The sequence below is a fragment of the Leuciscus leuciscus genome (genome assembly GCF_965113295.1).
Source record: "Leuciscus leuciscus genome assembly, chromosome: 7".
NCBI classification, from domain to species: domain Eukaryota; kingdom Metazoa; phylum Chordata; class Actinopteri; order Cypriniformes; family Leuciscidae; genus Leuciscus; species Leuciscus leuciscus.
Window position 1 is genome coordinate 12079052 of NC_138731.1, and position 18289 is coordinate 12097340.

The window sequence follows — 18289 nt, forward strand, 5'->3', positions numbered from 1 at the left end:
CATTCAAGGATTTCTGCAAGTTTACGATGTCCTCTAAACTCCATGTCTGTTTGTATTTGCTAGCAAAATATAATGGCTAGCAATAGAGTTTAAAATGTAACTGACTAAACCGTTAAAATACTACACTGGAAAGCTCATAATTAAAAACAGAATTTTGCACATGCATGTCTAAATTGAGATTTGCTTATCACTTTCATTCCTCATAGATGAAGCTACAATAATATTTGTAAAAATACCTAGAGTATCATATAAATACCATAATGCACTGATGAACCAAATCATTATGACCACTCACAGGTGAAGCAAAAAATGTCCTATCAAGGTGTCATGTCAAGGTCTGGGTTGATTATATGGCAAGCGAACAATCCGTTCTCGAAGTCAATGTGTGGGAGTGGGCAGGAGTAAAGACCTGAGAGATTTTGACAAGGGCCAAATCGGTATGGCTAGACGAACGGGTCAGAGCATCTCTGAAATGAGCAAGGCTTACGTGTGGCTCCCGGTCAGCAGTGGTGAGGACAGTGGTCTGAGGAGGGACAAATCACACATCAGCGACAGGGTGTTGGCCGTCTAAGACTCAATGCCGTAGGGCAACAAAGGCTATCCTGTCTGGTCCGAACCGAATGAAGGTCAACTGTGGCATAAGTCACAGAAAATGTGAATGATTGTTATGGGAGGAATGCGTCATAACACACAGCGCATAGCACTCTGATGCGTATGAAGCTACAAAGCCAGTCAGAGAGCTCACGAAGAACCCTGTCCACTCTCGAAAGCACCTACAATGGGCACACAAGTGTCGGAACTGGACCTTGGAGCAGTGGAAGAAGGTAGCTTGGTTCTATCAGTCCCATTTTCTTTTGCATCATGAGGACTGCTGTGAATGGGTCATTTACCTGAGGAAGTGATGCACCAGGATGCACTGTGGGAAAATGACAGCCGTTGGAGGGAGTGTGATGCTCTGGCAATGTTCTGCTGGGAAACCTTGGCATTCATGTGGACATAAATTTGACACTTGCCTAAACGTTGCAAACTAGGTAAACCCCTTCATGGCAATGGTATTGCCTGATGGCAGCGGCCCTTTCCACAGGATAATGCACTCTGCCACACTGCACACATTGTTGAGGAATGGTGAAGAGTTCAAGGGGTTGACCCGGCCTCCAAATTCCCCAGATCTCAATCTGAGCATCTGTAGGATGTGCTGAAACAACAAGTCCGATCCACTGTAGTTCCACCTTACAACATACAGGACTTGAAGGATCTGCTGCTAATGCCTTGGCACCAGATACCACCGGACACCTTCAGATGTGTTGTAGAGTCCATGCCTCGGCGGACCAGCACTGTTTTGTCGGTACACGGAGGACCAACGGCATATTAGGCAGGTGGTCATAATGTTTTGGCTCATCGGTATAAAAATGGGGTTTTAATCGGTATTAAAATGGGGTGTAGCGTGTAAAATCTCAAGAGTAGTTTAGGATCTGTGGGAGTGTGAAAGGACACAAGAGTGTGAATTTCCAATTAAGGGTCAAAAAGCTATAAACCAAAAGATCTATAATGTGTACATGGTCTTACAAAATGGCAATGATTCAGAACCATGGCATATACGCAAGTAATGTGGTATTACCATATGACACTAAGGTACCACCACAGTTCTTTCTGTAATAGTTTTCAAATTTCAGTAGCACTTTATTTTACAGTCCTGTTCCCCCATGTACACACTATGTACTTATTATAGTACAATAACTGGGTAATAACTAGGTACTAACCCTGAACATACCGCTAAACCTAAACTTAACCCATGTAGCTCCCTTATATACTTATACCCAATACTTTCTTAGGCAAGTACACTGCAAGTGAACGTACTGTAAAATAAAGTGCAACTACAATTTTAATAGGGCAGAGGCTATTTGCACTAAGTGCAAATGGTTAGATGTCATTTATACGTAGTGCAAATAGTGGCATATACTATTTGCACCTCAGTGGTTTGTACTATGAGTGTATATGATTATTTATAAAATGGATATTGATTCTGATTGGTTAAGCCGTGTTCAAAGCCATTGTAAATGACTCTACAAACATTCCCCTGTGCCCTTCGCTCTGCTTCGTGCCTAACAACGCCCCTTAGCTGTTCTAAATACACTGTACACTACAGCGACTTGGGGCTTATTGCTTTAATTTATTAAAAACATATATAGATGCTGCCTTACTGGGACATTACTTGTCCCTGTCCCTAAAGCCCTCCCCTACTCCAACCCATAACCCTACCAGATGAACACTTTATTCCCACTAGTAAATATCCGTTAGGCCCTTTATTTCCTGTTTTCCAAATAAAATCTTCATTTTTATTTCAATTAAATGCGTCGCCGAGCTGATATTCAATGGGAAAAGAGAGAAGAATGAGCTCGTAAAAAGGTTGATTCGAACCTCGGTCGATCGAGTCAAAAGCTAAGGCTACATCTCCATGCCAGTGCTCCTGTTGTGGAAAACAGAAAAGACTAATCCGATCTCAAATTCTAAATTACACACATTAAAAATTGTTTTTTGCATTTAGTTCCATGCCGTAGCTATTTTTGAATACAAGAACACATCTCATACAAACGTCCCGCACGTCTGGGCTGTTTTGAGCAACCCGGCCATAATCATGAAGAACAACAAACATTGACGGACTGAAAGATATTGCGAGAACATTGAGAACATCGAGTTAAAACATATCCCGATTAAACATTTATGTTGTGTCTTTAGATCTGACATAAGTCAGAATGAAAATCAATAATATAAACATGAAACTGATCATTTACTAATTAACAGCTAGAGAGGCTCATCAAATTCATAAAAGGTCATAAAGGTCAGCAAACAACATCAGCTCATATTCAAGCTCACCAACATCCATGGCAGTCTCCATGAAGCTCTTCTGCCTTGAGGCAAACTCTGCCAGCAGCTTCTGCTGTCTCTCTCTGGCCCTCTGACGCCTGCAGATGTCAAAACACAAGTTATATGCATCATTAACTTTAATTATGAAATATTATCAAGCACTGAAATGTTGACATGATCATAATCAGATTACATTTGATGACATCCGCATCTGACCACCATTTACTTGATGGCATATTTTGAGGATGGGAATATATCATTCTCAGAAGTCATTAAGTCCAATGGAAATCTTCATTAGTTAGGGATGCACTGACAGAATTTATGTATATTTCATGTTATTTCATCATATTTAACCAATATGATGGCCATATCATAAAATGTTAACTATTTGTTTGTTAAATAAATACATATAATTATAAGACTTTTCATGCTATTAGTGATTACTTTACAATGGACAATATTAAAAATGGGTAAAGGGGGACAAGAAACCGTGTCTTGCCATGTGTCACGTCTATAAATTTGAACACATTGTTTTCTATGAGTGTGTACACAGCGCCGCCACTCACCGTCTGTCCGCAGTGCCCAGTCACGACAACTCGCATAGTTTTCCATTAAATATTTGTCCCAAATCATAAGTAATGTTCATAATCAATGACATCACCCTAGCCTGGAAGAATGCGTATAGTGCATTTCTCAGCAAAACTTTTGACTTTCTGTGGCTTGAATAAAGTCTATATGCTTCATATAGAGAACTACAATGAAATAGATTATTCTTTCCATATGCTGGTTTCAATTTTAGGTAAAAAAAAAAAAAAAAAGGCACAAATCCTTCAAAAAGCAACTTTTTCAATGAAAAAAAGCCTGTATATTTCTTTCTCAAAAATTGTGTGCCATGTGTTCACATTAGCCCTTTTCACACAGCAATCCCGGTAAATTACCGTAAAAAAAGCCAGAACGACTTTACCGGTAAATTCAAAAATGTGCTGTTCACACAAGCAACACTCTGTGACGATGTCATTAACAGGAAGTTTATGCCTTGTTCCTGAAGAAGGCTAGTTATTTTATCATACGTGACAGTATCATTAACTGTTCCTCTAAGTTGTTGACAAATCTCTTCATCCACCCGGACGAGGAGAAGCTCTTTAGTTTCGGTATCACTCCAATTTGAAGACATTTGTAAACAGTGCCGAGTAAACGCGTCATCTGCGTCATAATTTTATGAATGGCCCAGAGCCGTTGCTCTTTCAACGGCTTCTGATTGGCCCAAATCACTTCTTACGGCAGCGCGTTCTGACCTCATACGTGCAAAATACCAGTAATCTTCATTACGCATTCACACAGCACATATATCTGTAATTTACTGGTAATGTTACAACTTCCCTTACTGGTAAATTACCGGAACCAATTTACCGGTATGTTTGAAAAGGTCCTGTTCACACATGATCTGTTACCAGTAATTTGACAGTAAAGACTTTATGTGTGAAAGGGGCTATTGTCTGTCTGTCCCAAATGTGCCGCATGCGTCCTGAAAAGTGAAGCCAAAAGCATTTCAATCTTCCCCTAGTGGCTGGCTGCAGTATGTCATAAACCTCGCCCACTCCATGTTATCAAATCGGACACGAGCCAAACTAAAAAAATCCAATTACACTTAAATAATTTTTCCCCAAAGATGGTTTCTGTCAGCACCATGACAGTTAGATGTGAGGGATACTTCAATGGCATCCTCTGTAAAAAGCTGTATAAAGCTCCTAGATCACAATTTTTTTGTCTACTAAAATTCTTCTAAAGATATTTTTGCAATGTTTCGTCAGCAGAACAATCCAAAAACACATTATATAGCAGTACAACACTGAAGAGATGCATGTCTATCCCTCACAGCCTCGCTTTCATTCCCACTAAAAAAGATGGCGCTGCTGTGAATAAGGTCTAATCAAGTGGAATATGACACCTTTGACAGGGAACACACACCTCTCCTCCTTGTCCATACTCTTCTTGTCTCCAGGACTGTTCTTCTTGGGAGGTACGGGTGGACACACCTTTCCACAGATGTCCTGTAGGCATCTCTTGCTGTGCCGGCTGCGTGTGGCCGCTTTGGCCAAGATTCTTTCGATGGACGTTAACCCATCTCCGTGTGCGTGATGGGCCGGATCCACCTCGGCCAACCAGCTCAGAGACAGAGAGTTCTGCTTGGCAGACAGTTTCTGGTGCAGTTTGACCAGGAGCGACAGCATGCTCTCCCGGATCTCCAGGATCTCGGTCACCAGCTGCGGGGGTGATCCGGGCGGGAGCCACCGGGAGGACGAGGACTTGGGTCGCACCGCCTGACTGGCCTCGTGGTTGCTGCGGTTAATGATCTCCTGGAACTTCCTCCTGCGCTCCGCCACGAGACTGAACACTTGAGCTTCACGCAGGTTCTGAGGAGAAACCACAGACAGAGAATAAACTGGTAGAATGACAAATACACATATAGCTGCAAGGAACAATTATGAGGCCACGCACACCAATGTCACACTCATGGTTGCGTTGAGAAGATTTGTTTGGTCGTAGTCATTCAGAGTGAGTAGTTCACATGCTATTGAAGCAATAACTCCTTTGAGGGTGAGGCAGTGTGTTAAATCATTGTAATGCACAATCTGCTTTTATAATACAGCTTTAAATGCAACATGATTTACAAAATGTATTTGTTTATTAATTAGTAGATATTTACGAATGTTAATAAACAGAAGTAATAGTAATAACTAGTTGATGTTTGAAGTGGTTTAGTGGTGAAGTTTGCTTGAAGTATCGGTGTTACACATGGTTATCGGCCGCAAAGGGGGCACTCGTGAGCACACTTCTGAAACCTAAAATGGGGGACAAATGGGACACCCTACGGTCTTGTGGATTTAACGGACATGCAGCGCTCATTGTAAGTCCACAAGACCGTAAGCGCACATGAAGTGTGCCATTTGGGACAGGGCCTAATAAGCTCAGTGTAGGTTGTGAACGAGGGTTACCAGAGTAACCGCGATGGTTCAGCGGTTCCATAAGCACCACCTACTGGTGGTCAGAGAGATAACTTATTTTCACTCAGTCCATCTCCTGTTTTTGACCAATGCAAAAACTGACTCATATTTTTAGGCAGCACAGCATATACGCACTGTTGTTAACCGGTGGATTGAAAAGAATCTAAACAAGATTTTCTATATATATATATAACACATATATAATCATATTTTTAAAATCACTGAAATATAGCCTAATCATTTATAATTTAGACTTAAAAATGGTATAAAGGCTGAAATGTGAGCTTTATCATAACACTTTTTTTAAAACCTGCATTATTTGAACTGTAAACTTGTTTAAATCATCATTTACAGTCATTTTACAGTTTAAGATATTATATTACCATTTTTTTTTTATGACATTTCTGACACACGATTGGCAGAACATACTCTGGAATCACAATAATAAAGAAAAATTCCTTCACACAACTAACCCTTACTGAACGTGTCAGCTATCCATAGTGTTTAATTAGCATGCTAATCTCACTGAAGCGAATAAATAAATAAATATTTAATAATGAGCACTGAACCACTGAGCTCAAGACTCATATCACAGTACATCACTGGAAACACATGCAGTTAATGAAAACTTCCTCTTATCTCTGAGCTCATTTGAAACATTAATGAAATCACATACTATGAACACAAAGTCACAAAAGAGAAACAAACCAAGCAGGAGAATGGACAGATCAAAACACAAAAGACAAAAAAAAAACAAATGAAAACCCAAAAAATAAACAAAACAAAAATGCAATCACGGAAAACAAAGATACCAGTGCTCTATTTCCTGTGCACTTATTTATAATTGGGTCAATGGCATGAAGCTCGTTATGTGTATCTGGATCTATTAATTAATCTCTAAAATGCACATTTTTCTTTTTCTGAGAACCGAACCTCTTCTATGATAAACATACAGTATTCAAATGTTACATTAAAATTACTTAAGAGAAAAAAGTTGTCCACATATCACACACACACGTATATATTGTTTTTGTTTTTACATGAATGATTAAATGTCATGAATGTAAAAATAAACTGTAATCAAATTAAAAATAGGGGTTACCTTGAAAATATTGTTACTGTTACCAGTTTAAACCACTTTTTGACCAATTTTTTTTATTTTTTATGTTTAATTCTGAAATTTTGCACATCCATTTTAAGCTATACGTTTTCTTCGTGTTTTCATCATCTCAGATATCCTTATTTGTCACAGACCAATTGCCATTACACCAAAATTAGTGTAACAAGAAAACGAGCAACAGGTCTTTGAATATTGCAAAAGAATATCTGCAAAACAAACAAACAAACAAACAAACAAACAAAAGTGCAGTGCTTCTATTTCAGACCATTCCATACTTGGTTACTCAAAACATCACTCTTGAAATCATTCCCAAATCCCTCTACCTCTCTCCAATTTCCTGTCAGCCGTCTGGAACTCTGAGGATGGAGAGTGATGTCATCAAAACAACAGGATATAGAGATCAACTTTGTGTGTTCTGGCGCATTGTTGGCGCGTTGCTATTTTGAGGCAACTGAAATAGACTGCGCCATTGAGCAACAAAAACCTGGTCTAAAGTCAATGGCGCAGTATTTTTTTTTTGTCATTTAAAGATTGCATTAGTAATGTGCGCCTATATTATACACCCAAAACACACCCATTAATCATTAAGAGAATAGGGACAACACTTTTAGACCATGCGCCGGGAGCGCCGGCCATTTTTCCCGCCGTTAAACTAGCAAAAGTGGACACGGACACGGCCTAAGTGCACTTGTGCCGTGTGCTTTAGATCATGAGCTTAGATTGTTAAAATAGGGCCCAAGAACTCAGAGGAGCATCTGCCTCACCTGTCCGAAGGCGGCGCTCTCAGAGCTGGTGCTGGGTGGAGTTTCTCTCTCTCTCTCCCGCTCTCTCTTTCTCTCCACCTCAGGAGCCGTCTCTGGCACTCGAACCCGCACAAAGTTGATGACGTGATGGAGGTTAGACAGCAGGCTGGTGCCCGGGAACCAGCTGTCATGGCAGTGCTCCTCGATACAGGGTTCCTGCAACAGAGTGAGGGAAAAACGTCTCAGCAACGAGGAAAACACAATAGCCTGGAATACGGGAATGTGTGCTTTTAGCTGCTAGCCTGCTACACATAATCTAGTCAGAAAGAGTTCTGTTCAAACACTGGACTAACCGTGATTGAATTAGTCAAACACTAATGGAGTAATAACAGACTGCTGGCTGGTAAATGAGTCGAGTGTGTTAGGACACTACTTTGTTTCCAGGCGGACTAAAACCCCTGTAAACCCATGCTGAGGCCAGCCAATCAGATTGGAATTTAGAGCTGCATTTTTCTGATAAAAACTGTGAATGCAATTTAAAATGCAATAAAAACAAAATCCAGGTTTGCAGCACTGCACAATTTGTTCAAAAGTTTGTGATTATATATCAATATGGCTACATAATAATAATAATAGTAAATTACAGTTGCAATTTAGCCTAACAATTTAAGTAAAACTAATATTTATGGTTCTTAAATTTTCTCAAACCAAATGTATTACACCATCTTAACCATGAGATGCGACGCGATAAAAGGTATCTTTTCCATGTTAATCAGAGTTTTTTTCCTAACCAGCTGCGACGGCAATATGTGACGATTCTTTAATTTTTATTTTTTATGTGCGCCATCGTTGTGCTCCGGTTGTCAGACAATCAGAATGACAGTTCTTGTGTAAACATTAGGACAAATAATGTAGCCTAGGCTTTTTTTTTTTTTTTTTTTTTTGGTATTAGTATTTTTTTACAACTAATTTATTCATTTAATATCTTGATTCATTTTATTTATAATAAATTTTTTAGCCGTCATAACCTGCCGTACCCAATTGATGAAGCGTGTAGGTGAATGCATGTCTACACCGAAGAAAGCCCCGTCTAAGAGCTGTACGGTTTGAGTAAAGCCATTTGCTAGTCTGGTTGTTTGATGAAAGAGAGATGAAATGTAGTTGCAATAAATGCTTTAAGAACCCGTCCAACTGTAGCAGTGGATTAATCTGTTATTCTACTAATTATTCTGTTGTGAGAAACTGAGGAAGAACTGATGACGGCGCGGTTTGATCTTTAGTTGCAATCAGCGGAAAGGGGTGTTTCATTACCACCCACATGTAGAGATCGAATATTCAAGCCGTTTAGTAATTTTCTACCTCTTAACATAAAAAATTAAGAAAATAAATAAATAAATCAGGCTGAAAAGTTTTTTGTGAGGGGGAACGAAAAAAGATAAATTTTATATTTAAAAAATAAATAAAAATGATACACAGATGAGAACCGTCCTCTGTTTTGAACTAAACTGTGAGGGTAAAAGCACCCTTATTTAGATGGAAAACTGCTTCTTTAGATGGAAAACTGCTTCTTTAGATGGGAAGCTTCTCTTTTATTGATAAGCTTTTGTTGAGCTGCTCAAGTTTAAACCCTAGTGAAAAACAAAACAAAAAACTAAACTGTATTGGAAAGACATTAATTTAATGCCATGTAATACATTTACATATTTATGCACTTAAAAATACCCTGTAATTTTTGGTGTACTAAACTGGTCTCCTTAAAAGTCTGCTAAATTTAACAACTAATTTTGTACTAAACACACTTTAATTGTGCAGAAATAGTGCTGAAGTTCAGCTAAAGAAATACTTAAATATACATGATTGTGCTAAAGTGGAATTATTGCAAGAATACTTTAGGTACTTGCATTTAAAGACTGATATTATAAAGACATCATACAATCATTGTTAATAAAAATATATTTTAGGCTTAGTATTAATAAATGTGCATCGTGCAATAAAAAAGTACTCCAAATAAAATGTAATTATAATTTTATATCAGTAAGTCTTAATTGATATGTCAATAAATATTTTAATCTATTACTAAGGAGAACACCGTGAACCACATCCGTGTTTGGCCATGCTATCTGAGACAACACCAGTCTCTTATTTACAAAAAAAAACAACAAAAAAAAAACACTGCTTACCTCCTCCACTTTGTCATCCTGGACCTGATTATCAAGTCCGAGCTCTATCAGGTACAGCACCATACACAACACATGCTCAGACATGTTCTGATGATCCATCCAGATCTAAACAAACAGAAACAGAAAAACAGTTATCATCACAGGTAATAAAAAACAATGGGAAACCACTCAATTAATTCTAGTGAATGACCAGACATCTACATATAAAATGATGCCAAGCGGTAAAGTCAGACATTAACTTAAGTTCAAGCATCTTATAAAATTAACCACACACATAACTGCCAGCGCTTCTTGCTCTGTGATAAGTTTCACCTTATAAAGCAGTGTAAAGATGACGATATGTAGAGTTTTGCAGTGCAGAAGGCGCGCCAGTCCCCTATAGCAGGGGTGCAGGGGGGTCCTCTCCTTATAGGGCGGCCAGGGGTTCCCAGTATTAACGCCTGACTGTTTCAAACTATGAAAGACAAGAAAAATACTTATTAGACATTCACTAAATTATGCAATTTGCTTCAGCAAAGCCTGTTTTCATACTAATTGTAAAAATATAAAAACTCCCTTCGGAGTATTTTCAGTGTAATCCTGAAAAACAACATTAAATCACCCAAAAATGACAATTCTGTCATCATTTACTCACTCCCATGTGATTCTACATCCCACGTCCCTTTCTTTTTTTCATGGAACACAAAAGGAGATAGCAGACTGTTCTAGCTGCTCTTTTCATGTGATGTTGATGAATGGGGAATAGGACTGTCGATCTCCAAAATGACAAAAAGTACCATCAAGAAATCATAAAGGTAGTCCATAAATTGTCTTACAATAGCTTGAGTGAGGAACTGATCCAAATTTAAAGTCATTAATATTCTGAAAACATTCAGTTTTTAGACAAGTGACACCAACAACATTTCGCATTGACGTCATAGCCTCTACCTGTCCACCTCCACGGTAGCTTTTAAATTGTGCTTTTTTGACAATGGTTCTTGTAAAATCATGTTTTTTTAAAAATAATTTAAGTTAAAGAGACCAAGTCTACATTCACATTTCATTACATGAAAAAGAGTGGCCAGTACATAACCAACATTCATGTTGGGGTTCAAACTCAAATCCACTCAAAAACAAAAATGATCACATAATTTACTCACCCTCAAGCCATCCTAGGTGTATATGACTTTATTATTTCGGCCAAACACAATCATAGTATTATTTAAATATATCCTGGCTCTTCCAAGCTTTATTATGGCAGTGAATGGTGCCTTTGATTTTGAATCCCAAAAAAAGTGCATCCATCCATCCATCATAAAAGCCTTTAAGGGGTTAATAAAGGCCTCCTGAAGCGAAGCCATGCGTTTTTGTAAGAAAAATATTCATATTTATAACTTCATAAAATATAATCACTGGCTTCCGAGTCTAGTTCCGGCGGAAGAGTGACCTCTGACCTGACGAATATAACCCATGACAAGGTTTTGCAATGGCAAACAGAGGTAATCGCTCAAAACAATTAGCAAAATAAAAATGGTAATAAAACCTCTATTGGTCCACTTGAGAAGGATTGGCCCAAGTATAAATCACATGAAACAATTCATTTTGGACTCATATTGTGTTTTAGGATATAAAGTACAGTGTGGCATCCTATGTTAGTGTATGATTCCTGTGATTCACAAAATCAGAGACAAGGAACTGGAACATTAGTCTAAATGCATGCATAAACCAAATTTTACATTTAGAGTTAAAGCCACAAAGACATGAACGCAGCTGATCAAATGCAAACAAAGTGAGTTTGAGAAATACTCTTGCTTTACCAGACTTGAACACAGCTGCTCTGCTTTAAAGACATCACTGACTGCATTTGTGTTGAAAGGAACATGGGATATAAAACATTTTGTCCTCTTGACAGGTGATCCATCATCCAGTGGCCGGACACAAGAAACTCAAGCAACATATTCACAAACTGACACTGCTAATGTCCGCTGAAAACCACTTACACGTCGTCTCTGATTAAAACGTTCACTGCTTTCATGTTGATCTTGCAGCTACTGCAAAACTATCATTTAACCATGCCATTGAATTTATAGAGAACAGAAAACGCTTTTAAAGTCAGCGTGATATCAAAAATTACTTTTTGGCTGACATCACTTAGGCCATGCAGACTATTGGTGAATGTTAAAGGGTAACTAAACCCTAAACCAACTTTTTTTAGTTAATGATCTGTAAGAATGGGTCTTTATTAGTGCTGTTCATTGATTCGAGTAACTTTTTTGACATTTGGGTATAAAGTGTTTTAATTTTACAATATATGGTGTAAAAACGTCTGAGTGCTGCCCTCTTAAGGTTGAACGGTGGCTACTGCAGTTGAATTTTCCTATTGGATGTTTGCGGTGGCAAGTGACGTAAGCGGTGGCAGGTGACGTAAGCAGGTTCCAGCTCACCACGCCCCTGGTACGAGCTCACCACGCCCCTGGTACGAGCTAACGTAGATTTATCTGTATTTAGTACAGTGATCAGGAGGGTACGTAGGTGTAGTGTTGCTGGTTGCAACAGCACTGCTGGACTGCATAGCTTTCCAGCAGACTTGGAAATTAGGCGCCAGTGTTTGCATGCACTTGGCCTGGAAGACCGTGAGTGTGAAACCTGCATTTTACGCGTGATTGCTTCTCCAACGCAATAGAGGTGGAAATGGGCTTCTCCACACAGCTCGCGCTGAAAAGCGACGCAGTGTCAAACGCTGCTCCTCCTGCATGGACTCCACCACCGCAGCGGCGTCTTGATGTGAGTGATCATATATATTTTAATCACAATTTATGGTTAGGCTAAAGTTAATCCTCTGGGGTCGACAAACGCGTCGGCGCATTTTGATGAATTTTTTCACATAGCGGCAAAATATGAATATGCCTATAGAGAGCGCGCGCTATTGACATCAACTCGATAAAACTCATCAGATGCATGTACTTTACGTCGTCTTGCGACCCTGTGAGTCACTCTCCATTTTAGAGAGTCTGACAGCAGGTCTCAGGTGCACGCCCCCCCGCTCACGGTTCGTCCCCTCTATCTCCGCTGGTGTCTGCCCTCTTTTCTAGCATTTTTCAAATATTGCCAGTGGGTGGAGTCGGGCTCTGACCAGGGGTTTAGTTACCCTTTAATGCTCATGTTTCATGATGCAATCAATTCATGATGGAAAAGATCCCAGTTTGGGAAATGAAATTAATTTATCACTAAAAATATTTCACTCAGAAGAACTAACATATTCCAGAAGTAAAATTAGTTTTGATTACAGTTTCATAAAAAAACAATCACAACAACAAGCCCCATACGCTTAGATACCAGCGGAGCTAACTGGTAGATTAGACTCTTGCCGTATCCGGTCGGCAAAACAGCAAAAACGTCCTTCTTGCAAAGGATCGATTCGTGCGCAGTCTTCTGTTCCTCTTTTAGATAAAAAGCCAAGTCTAACTCATTCATTGTAGCGGCCAAAGCCTTTTCAAACAACTGGTGTTCATCCATAGCCATCTTGCAATGTTTACTGATGACTTCGACGTCACAGCGCCGTCGTCATCTTTAGCTCACCTCTGGCCCGCCTATATCAGATAACCCAATGTGATTGGTGCAGCTCGGCTACAAGGGCATATTTAATTAGCATCATTACTCGACGCCAGAGTAAACTCGCTGAGCAAATTCAACTTGTGCTCTCGCGAGAACTCTGGATAACACTGATGTGTACTACCCTGGAATTCCAAACTGTTAACTTTTATCCCAGTACTTCTGTGATAATCTGAATGTTTGCAACAGAAATAATGATACATGTGGTTGAAAAGAAACGTTTGTGAAGCCGTTTAAAAAAAAAAAGTGCTCAAGGGAAATTTTACATATCTTTTTTATATAACATGCAATAACTCAGGAAGTTTCTCCTCTGTGAGGAATATCTTGTGATCGACGCAATGGATTATGCTGATTTTGATACACTTTGGGTTTAAGGGGAATAAAACCCTGTTTTATTCTAGCTTCATGCATTCTTTTTTATCAGCACTTGAATGTGGGTAAGTCAAAAAAAAAAGCAACATTTTGAACAAAAAAATTGAGAAAATCGAGTTTCTCCATGACATGACTCTAATTGGGAAACCCCATTTCAGGTGTACGTCCCTCCACACACACCTTCCTCAGAACAGGACAAGGAGTGACCCTGAACATAATTCCCTCTATCACACAGCGACCCTCAAACCCAAGCGCACAAAATCGAGCAATTTAAGGCTCCATGTGTGAGGATTTTTTCTTCTGTTTGGTTTCAGGATGATCAATGGCCATCTCAGTGAGGTTTCACCTCAGACTATATGTGTTTTGGAGCAGTTGTTTCCCAACATTACTGTATTAAGCAACTATATGAGTCTGATTTTGTTCTTTAGGACTGCCTACATTAAGCTATGCCTTATCTAGGAACAGGAAAAGTCTGTGCGGACAAAGATTTCAGAAAGTATGTGCGTTGTTTAAACTGTGCCGCATTTGCATGCGTTTATAGGCTGTACCTTAAGGAAGGAAAATGAAATGAACCAGCAGATGTTTAGTGTGTAAGTGATAAAGAGTCTGGAGGATTTCAGAGACTCACAATGCTGTGTATCGATCCATGGCCGACTGCACGTCTCTGCGGTACACGGTGCGTAGAATCACCATTATAGGGTCAAACTCTTTCTCCCAGACTTCCGCTGGAAAACACACAGAAAACTAATGTTGGGTGCGAGATATGAAAAAGGAGAACAATTTAGAAACAGCCTCAGTCTGCCACCATGTGGAGAGCTGAGCAATAAACTTAATGACCATTAAATAAATCATTCCACACTTATATTTCAGAAAAAAAGAGCAGAAAATCTGAGGAAACTCATTGTTTAAATGTTAAAACATGGTATAAATCGATATTCCACTTCTAGAATGAATGAATGGATAACGAAAATATCCTGATGTTTAGTTTACTCCTGTTAACCATGTGTCATTAGTTAAAGCACAGCACACTTGCTCCACATTGACCAGATAATAAAACTCAATTACAGATTCATTTTACATTTACATAAATATGTCTAGTCATATCCTGCAACAGAAACAAAAGCACATCTATTACTAGAGAGCAGATGCTTCTGTCCTAATGCAGAGAAAAGTGTTGAACACTACAATCATGTAGTCACATTGCCATCTGGAGGTTAAAAGAGGTACACACAGCATACCAATGCAATGCATTTATGGGGAAAAAAGACAGTCTAACAAAAAATTATTCAGACACCAGATATCATTTTTTATATTTTTGTACTAGTGGGTGCAGGAGACTATAGTTAATGTATGTAAGTGAGGATAGCAAAATAAAGTAAACTGTGACATGTTATTTCCAAAAATCCTTCATACAGTGACTACCAGTAAAATGTATATAAATGTGAGAACAAACATTATTCAGACACTTTGACCTGACCATGATTTGCTTAAGTGTTTTTTTCTTTAATTGCTAATGCGACCTTTTTACACCACAGACTGAACAAAATTAAGCATCGCTTGGTAATTGGTTGACCTAAATTGGTATTATCTAATTGTGTAGTTAAATTTAACAGCTGACAGATATTCAACATAATTCATTTGTGAGACAGTCTAACAGAAGGATGGCCAAAACCAGTGAAGTATCAACTGATTTGATAACTCTGAGTTCTTGTCATATTTTATTAATAGTGAATGAACTGATAATGTGAGAAATGTTGAAGGTGTCTGATTAAATTTAGGTTTGACTGTTAATGGCAATATGATAAGTTGTGTCACCTTTGGGCGTGTACATGCCCTGTTGCATTGATCCTCCAGGCTCAAACACCGGGGCTTTAAAATCAGCTACAGCAGAAAGCATCTCCTCAAAGCTACAGCTGCCCGGCACCACACCGCTCTTAGGGTTCGGATTCTCCGGGATCTACGACCGCAGTCAAGGACAACCATCAAAACTCAGCTAATATGACCAAAATATTCAAGTTATAAAGTCCACAGAGGTCAGTAATGGGATGACAATTTAACATTAGACAAACAGGAGGGCCTGTATGATTAATATACTGTTGTGAATATTCTGATAATGTTTCCTTTATGTTTTTTGTTTTGTTTTTGGGTTTCCCTTTTATCTGGGCATTAAGAAACTGCTTTTCTTTCTTTAAAAAAAAAACACTAAAATGACCATGTATCTTTTTGTACTGGGTTACATAATTTTTATATAGTATAATATTTTTAAAGTATACTATAAATAGTTCTTAATCAAAAATTATTCAAAAATGATTCAAGAACATCACACTTTGTTCTAACACTAGCAAAAGCTCAAAGCAGAGCGCTTGCTGTACTTCCTGCAATGTGTTTTCATGGTGAAAGGATACCAGATCTAGCAGGGAACTGTGGGTACGATCATTCATACACAACTGAGACACCATCTCCGCTCTCAAAATCTCATCATCAGACATTCCTGCAGAGAGACACAAAAACAGAATTAATGAATTGAGTTCATATCTCCATCTCTGTGAATATCTGGAAACCCACATGAAAATAAATAAATAATAATCCACAATTCACATGTGCGCCATAACTCACAAACCACAGCTTTCAAAATGTGCACGTCCATCAAAAATGGTCCAAATATTGTCAAGCTGTTTGCTTGACCTTTTATTTTTGAGTGATTATCTTAAAGGTATTGGTTTTGCAAAACAATCTTTTTATTATTATTATTAAAGGCTGTCGAGCAATTACAATTTTAAATCCAAATAATTACACAGTGTGGCGATTAATTAATCTAATTGGATCGCAAACTGAACATCAAATTTGGCTAAAAACTTAAAAATAATTATTCTGTTAAATGAGAAAAGCATCAATTAGACATTACAAAAAGTATCTTTAGAAAAAAGATATATATATTTGATGCAAAACATTTATTCAGTACTTACACAAATGGCCATGGTGAGTAAATTATAGATTTTTCATTTTTGGGGGAACTATGCCTTTAATGGGGTTTTTTATGATGATAATATGGAACCATCCTGACCCGAGATATTGAGTGTACTGTAAACGTATGTAACCAAAAATTTGCTGTGGGCCACGACACAGACAACCAATGTGGTTAAACCAATAAATAAATAAATAGTTTTGCAATACTAGCAATATATGGAGGTTACATTTTTTTTGTAAAATGAAACATGGTCAAGCAACCGCCAATGTCCATGGACCACTGGTTCTTTGGTAAGTTGTAAGGATCACAGTCAAATCCAACTGCCTTTCATTTAAGCAGACAATCGTTTGTTTTACTCCCGTTTTCGCAGTTTCCCCCATGTATGAGTGTAGCCGCAGATTCACCAATTAGAAGTAACACATTCCAACCAGTGATAGATCTTGTGTATGTTAGCTTTTTAATGTTATTGAGCTTCAAACTGAAAGAGATGACACGTACCCAGGTGTATTCGGAGACTGCTCAGTATGACCAGGAAGGTGAGCGCTCCCTCCAGCATGGGTCTCTCCTGCTCTGAGTCCAGCACTGCGTTCTGATGTTGAGACGCCATCGTCAGCAAGTCCACCACCTTAAACCTGACAGAAACACAAAGCTTTTAGGAGCCATCTCTAAACAATGGATGCTGGAAACAATCTGTGAAAACACAAATGTTGCCGTACCTCTCAAACACTGAGGAAATGAAGTAATCTGGATCCAGTCTAGATGCACACACCTGAAAAAAAAAAATATATATATTATTATAGTCTCAGGAGGAAACATGCAGGGTCTATTAACAAAGTGCTAAATGTGAATAGCAAAAGGGTAAGATAGCCAGCAAATTTAGAGAACTGCACAAAATACATGGTTAAAAACTGATTATAACAACTGCCTGACCCTCACTGAATGATGAACGTGATTCAGATCAAACTGTCTTCTGAAGTAAATTTATTGTATTGTGCATCTGCCAACAACTTTTACCTCAGAAGAAAATTAACCAACATAGGTTTAACATGGAATATTCCACACATTTAGCCATGAAAATGAGAAACGCAAATCATCATGTCCAAAAAATTAAAATGTTTTGATTATGCGAGTGACGCAATGACCTATGCTGTCTGTCAGCAAAACAAAACCAAACAAAACCGTTTTGTCTGTCAGCAAAACCAAACAAAAAACCAAACCAAAATCATTTTGGACCTTGGATGAACTTCAAGTCCAGAAGTGTGAGGTGAGTGAGCGAGGGGTGTAGGCGTGTGCGTGTTACCTGCAGGAGGTAGATGTCCGGGTCAATCATAGAGTTACAGAAGTGAGACTGGACATAGGTCATGGCCTGACCTTTAATCTGCAGCCCATTTCTCACCCACATGTTACTGTGGATCTCAGACAGGCTAGCCTGCACAAACACACAC

At 38.7% G+C, this 18289-nt stretch overlaps 1 protein-coding gene across 2 annotated transcripts in view; it reads right to left on the bottom strand.

The window, feature by feature from the left end:
- The window catches only part of ubr3 (ubiquitin protein ligase E3 component n-recognin 3), an 82670-nt gene that overhangs the window by 44974 nt on the left and 19407 nt on the right, over positions 1-18289 (bottom strand). For both annotated transcript variants that reach the window (XM_082176029.1, XM_082176028.1), the window contains exons 14-24: positions 18145-18273; positions 17561-17613; positions 17343-17476; positions 16282-16367; positions 15692-15833; positions 14505-14601; positions 10226-10367; positions 9914-10018; positions 7755-7949; positions 4834-5279; positions 2875-2963 (exon numbers count right to left, since the gene is read on the bottom strand). In XM_082176029.1, coding sequence (XP_082032155.1) covers positions 2875-2963; positions 4834-5279; positions 7755-7949; positions 9914-10018; positions 10226-10367; positions 14505-14601; positions 15692-15833; positions 16282-16367; positions 17343-17476; positions 17561-17613; positions 18145-18273 — 1618 coding nt within the window. The remainder of the gene's footprint in view (positions 1-2874; positions 2964-4833; positions 5280-7754; positions 7950-9913; positions 10019-10225; positions 10368-14504; positions 14602-15691; positions 15834-16281; positions 16368-17342; positions 17477-17560; positions 17614-18144; positions 18274-18289) is intronic.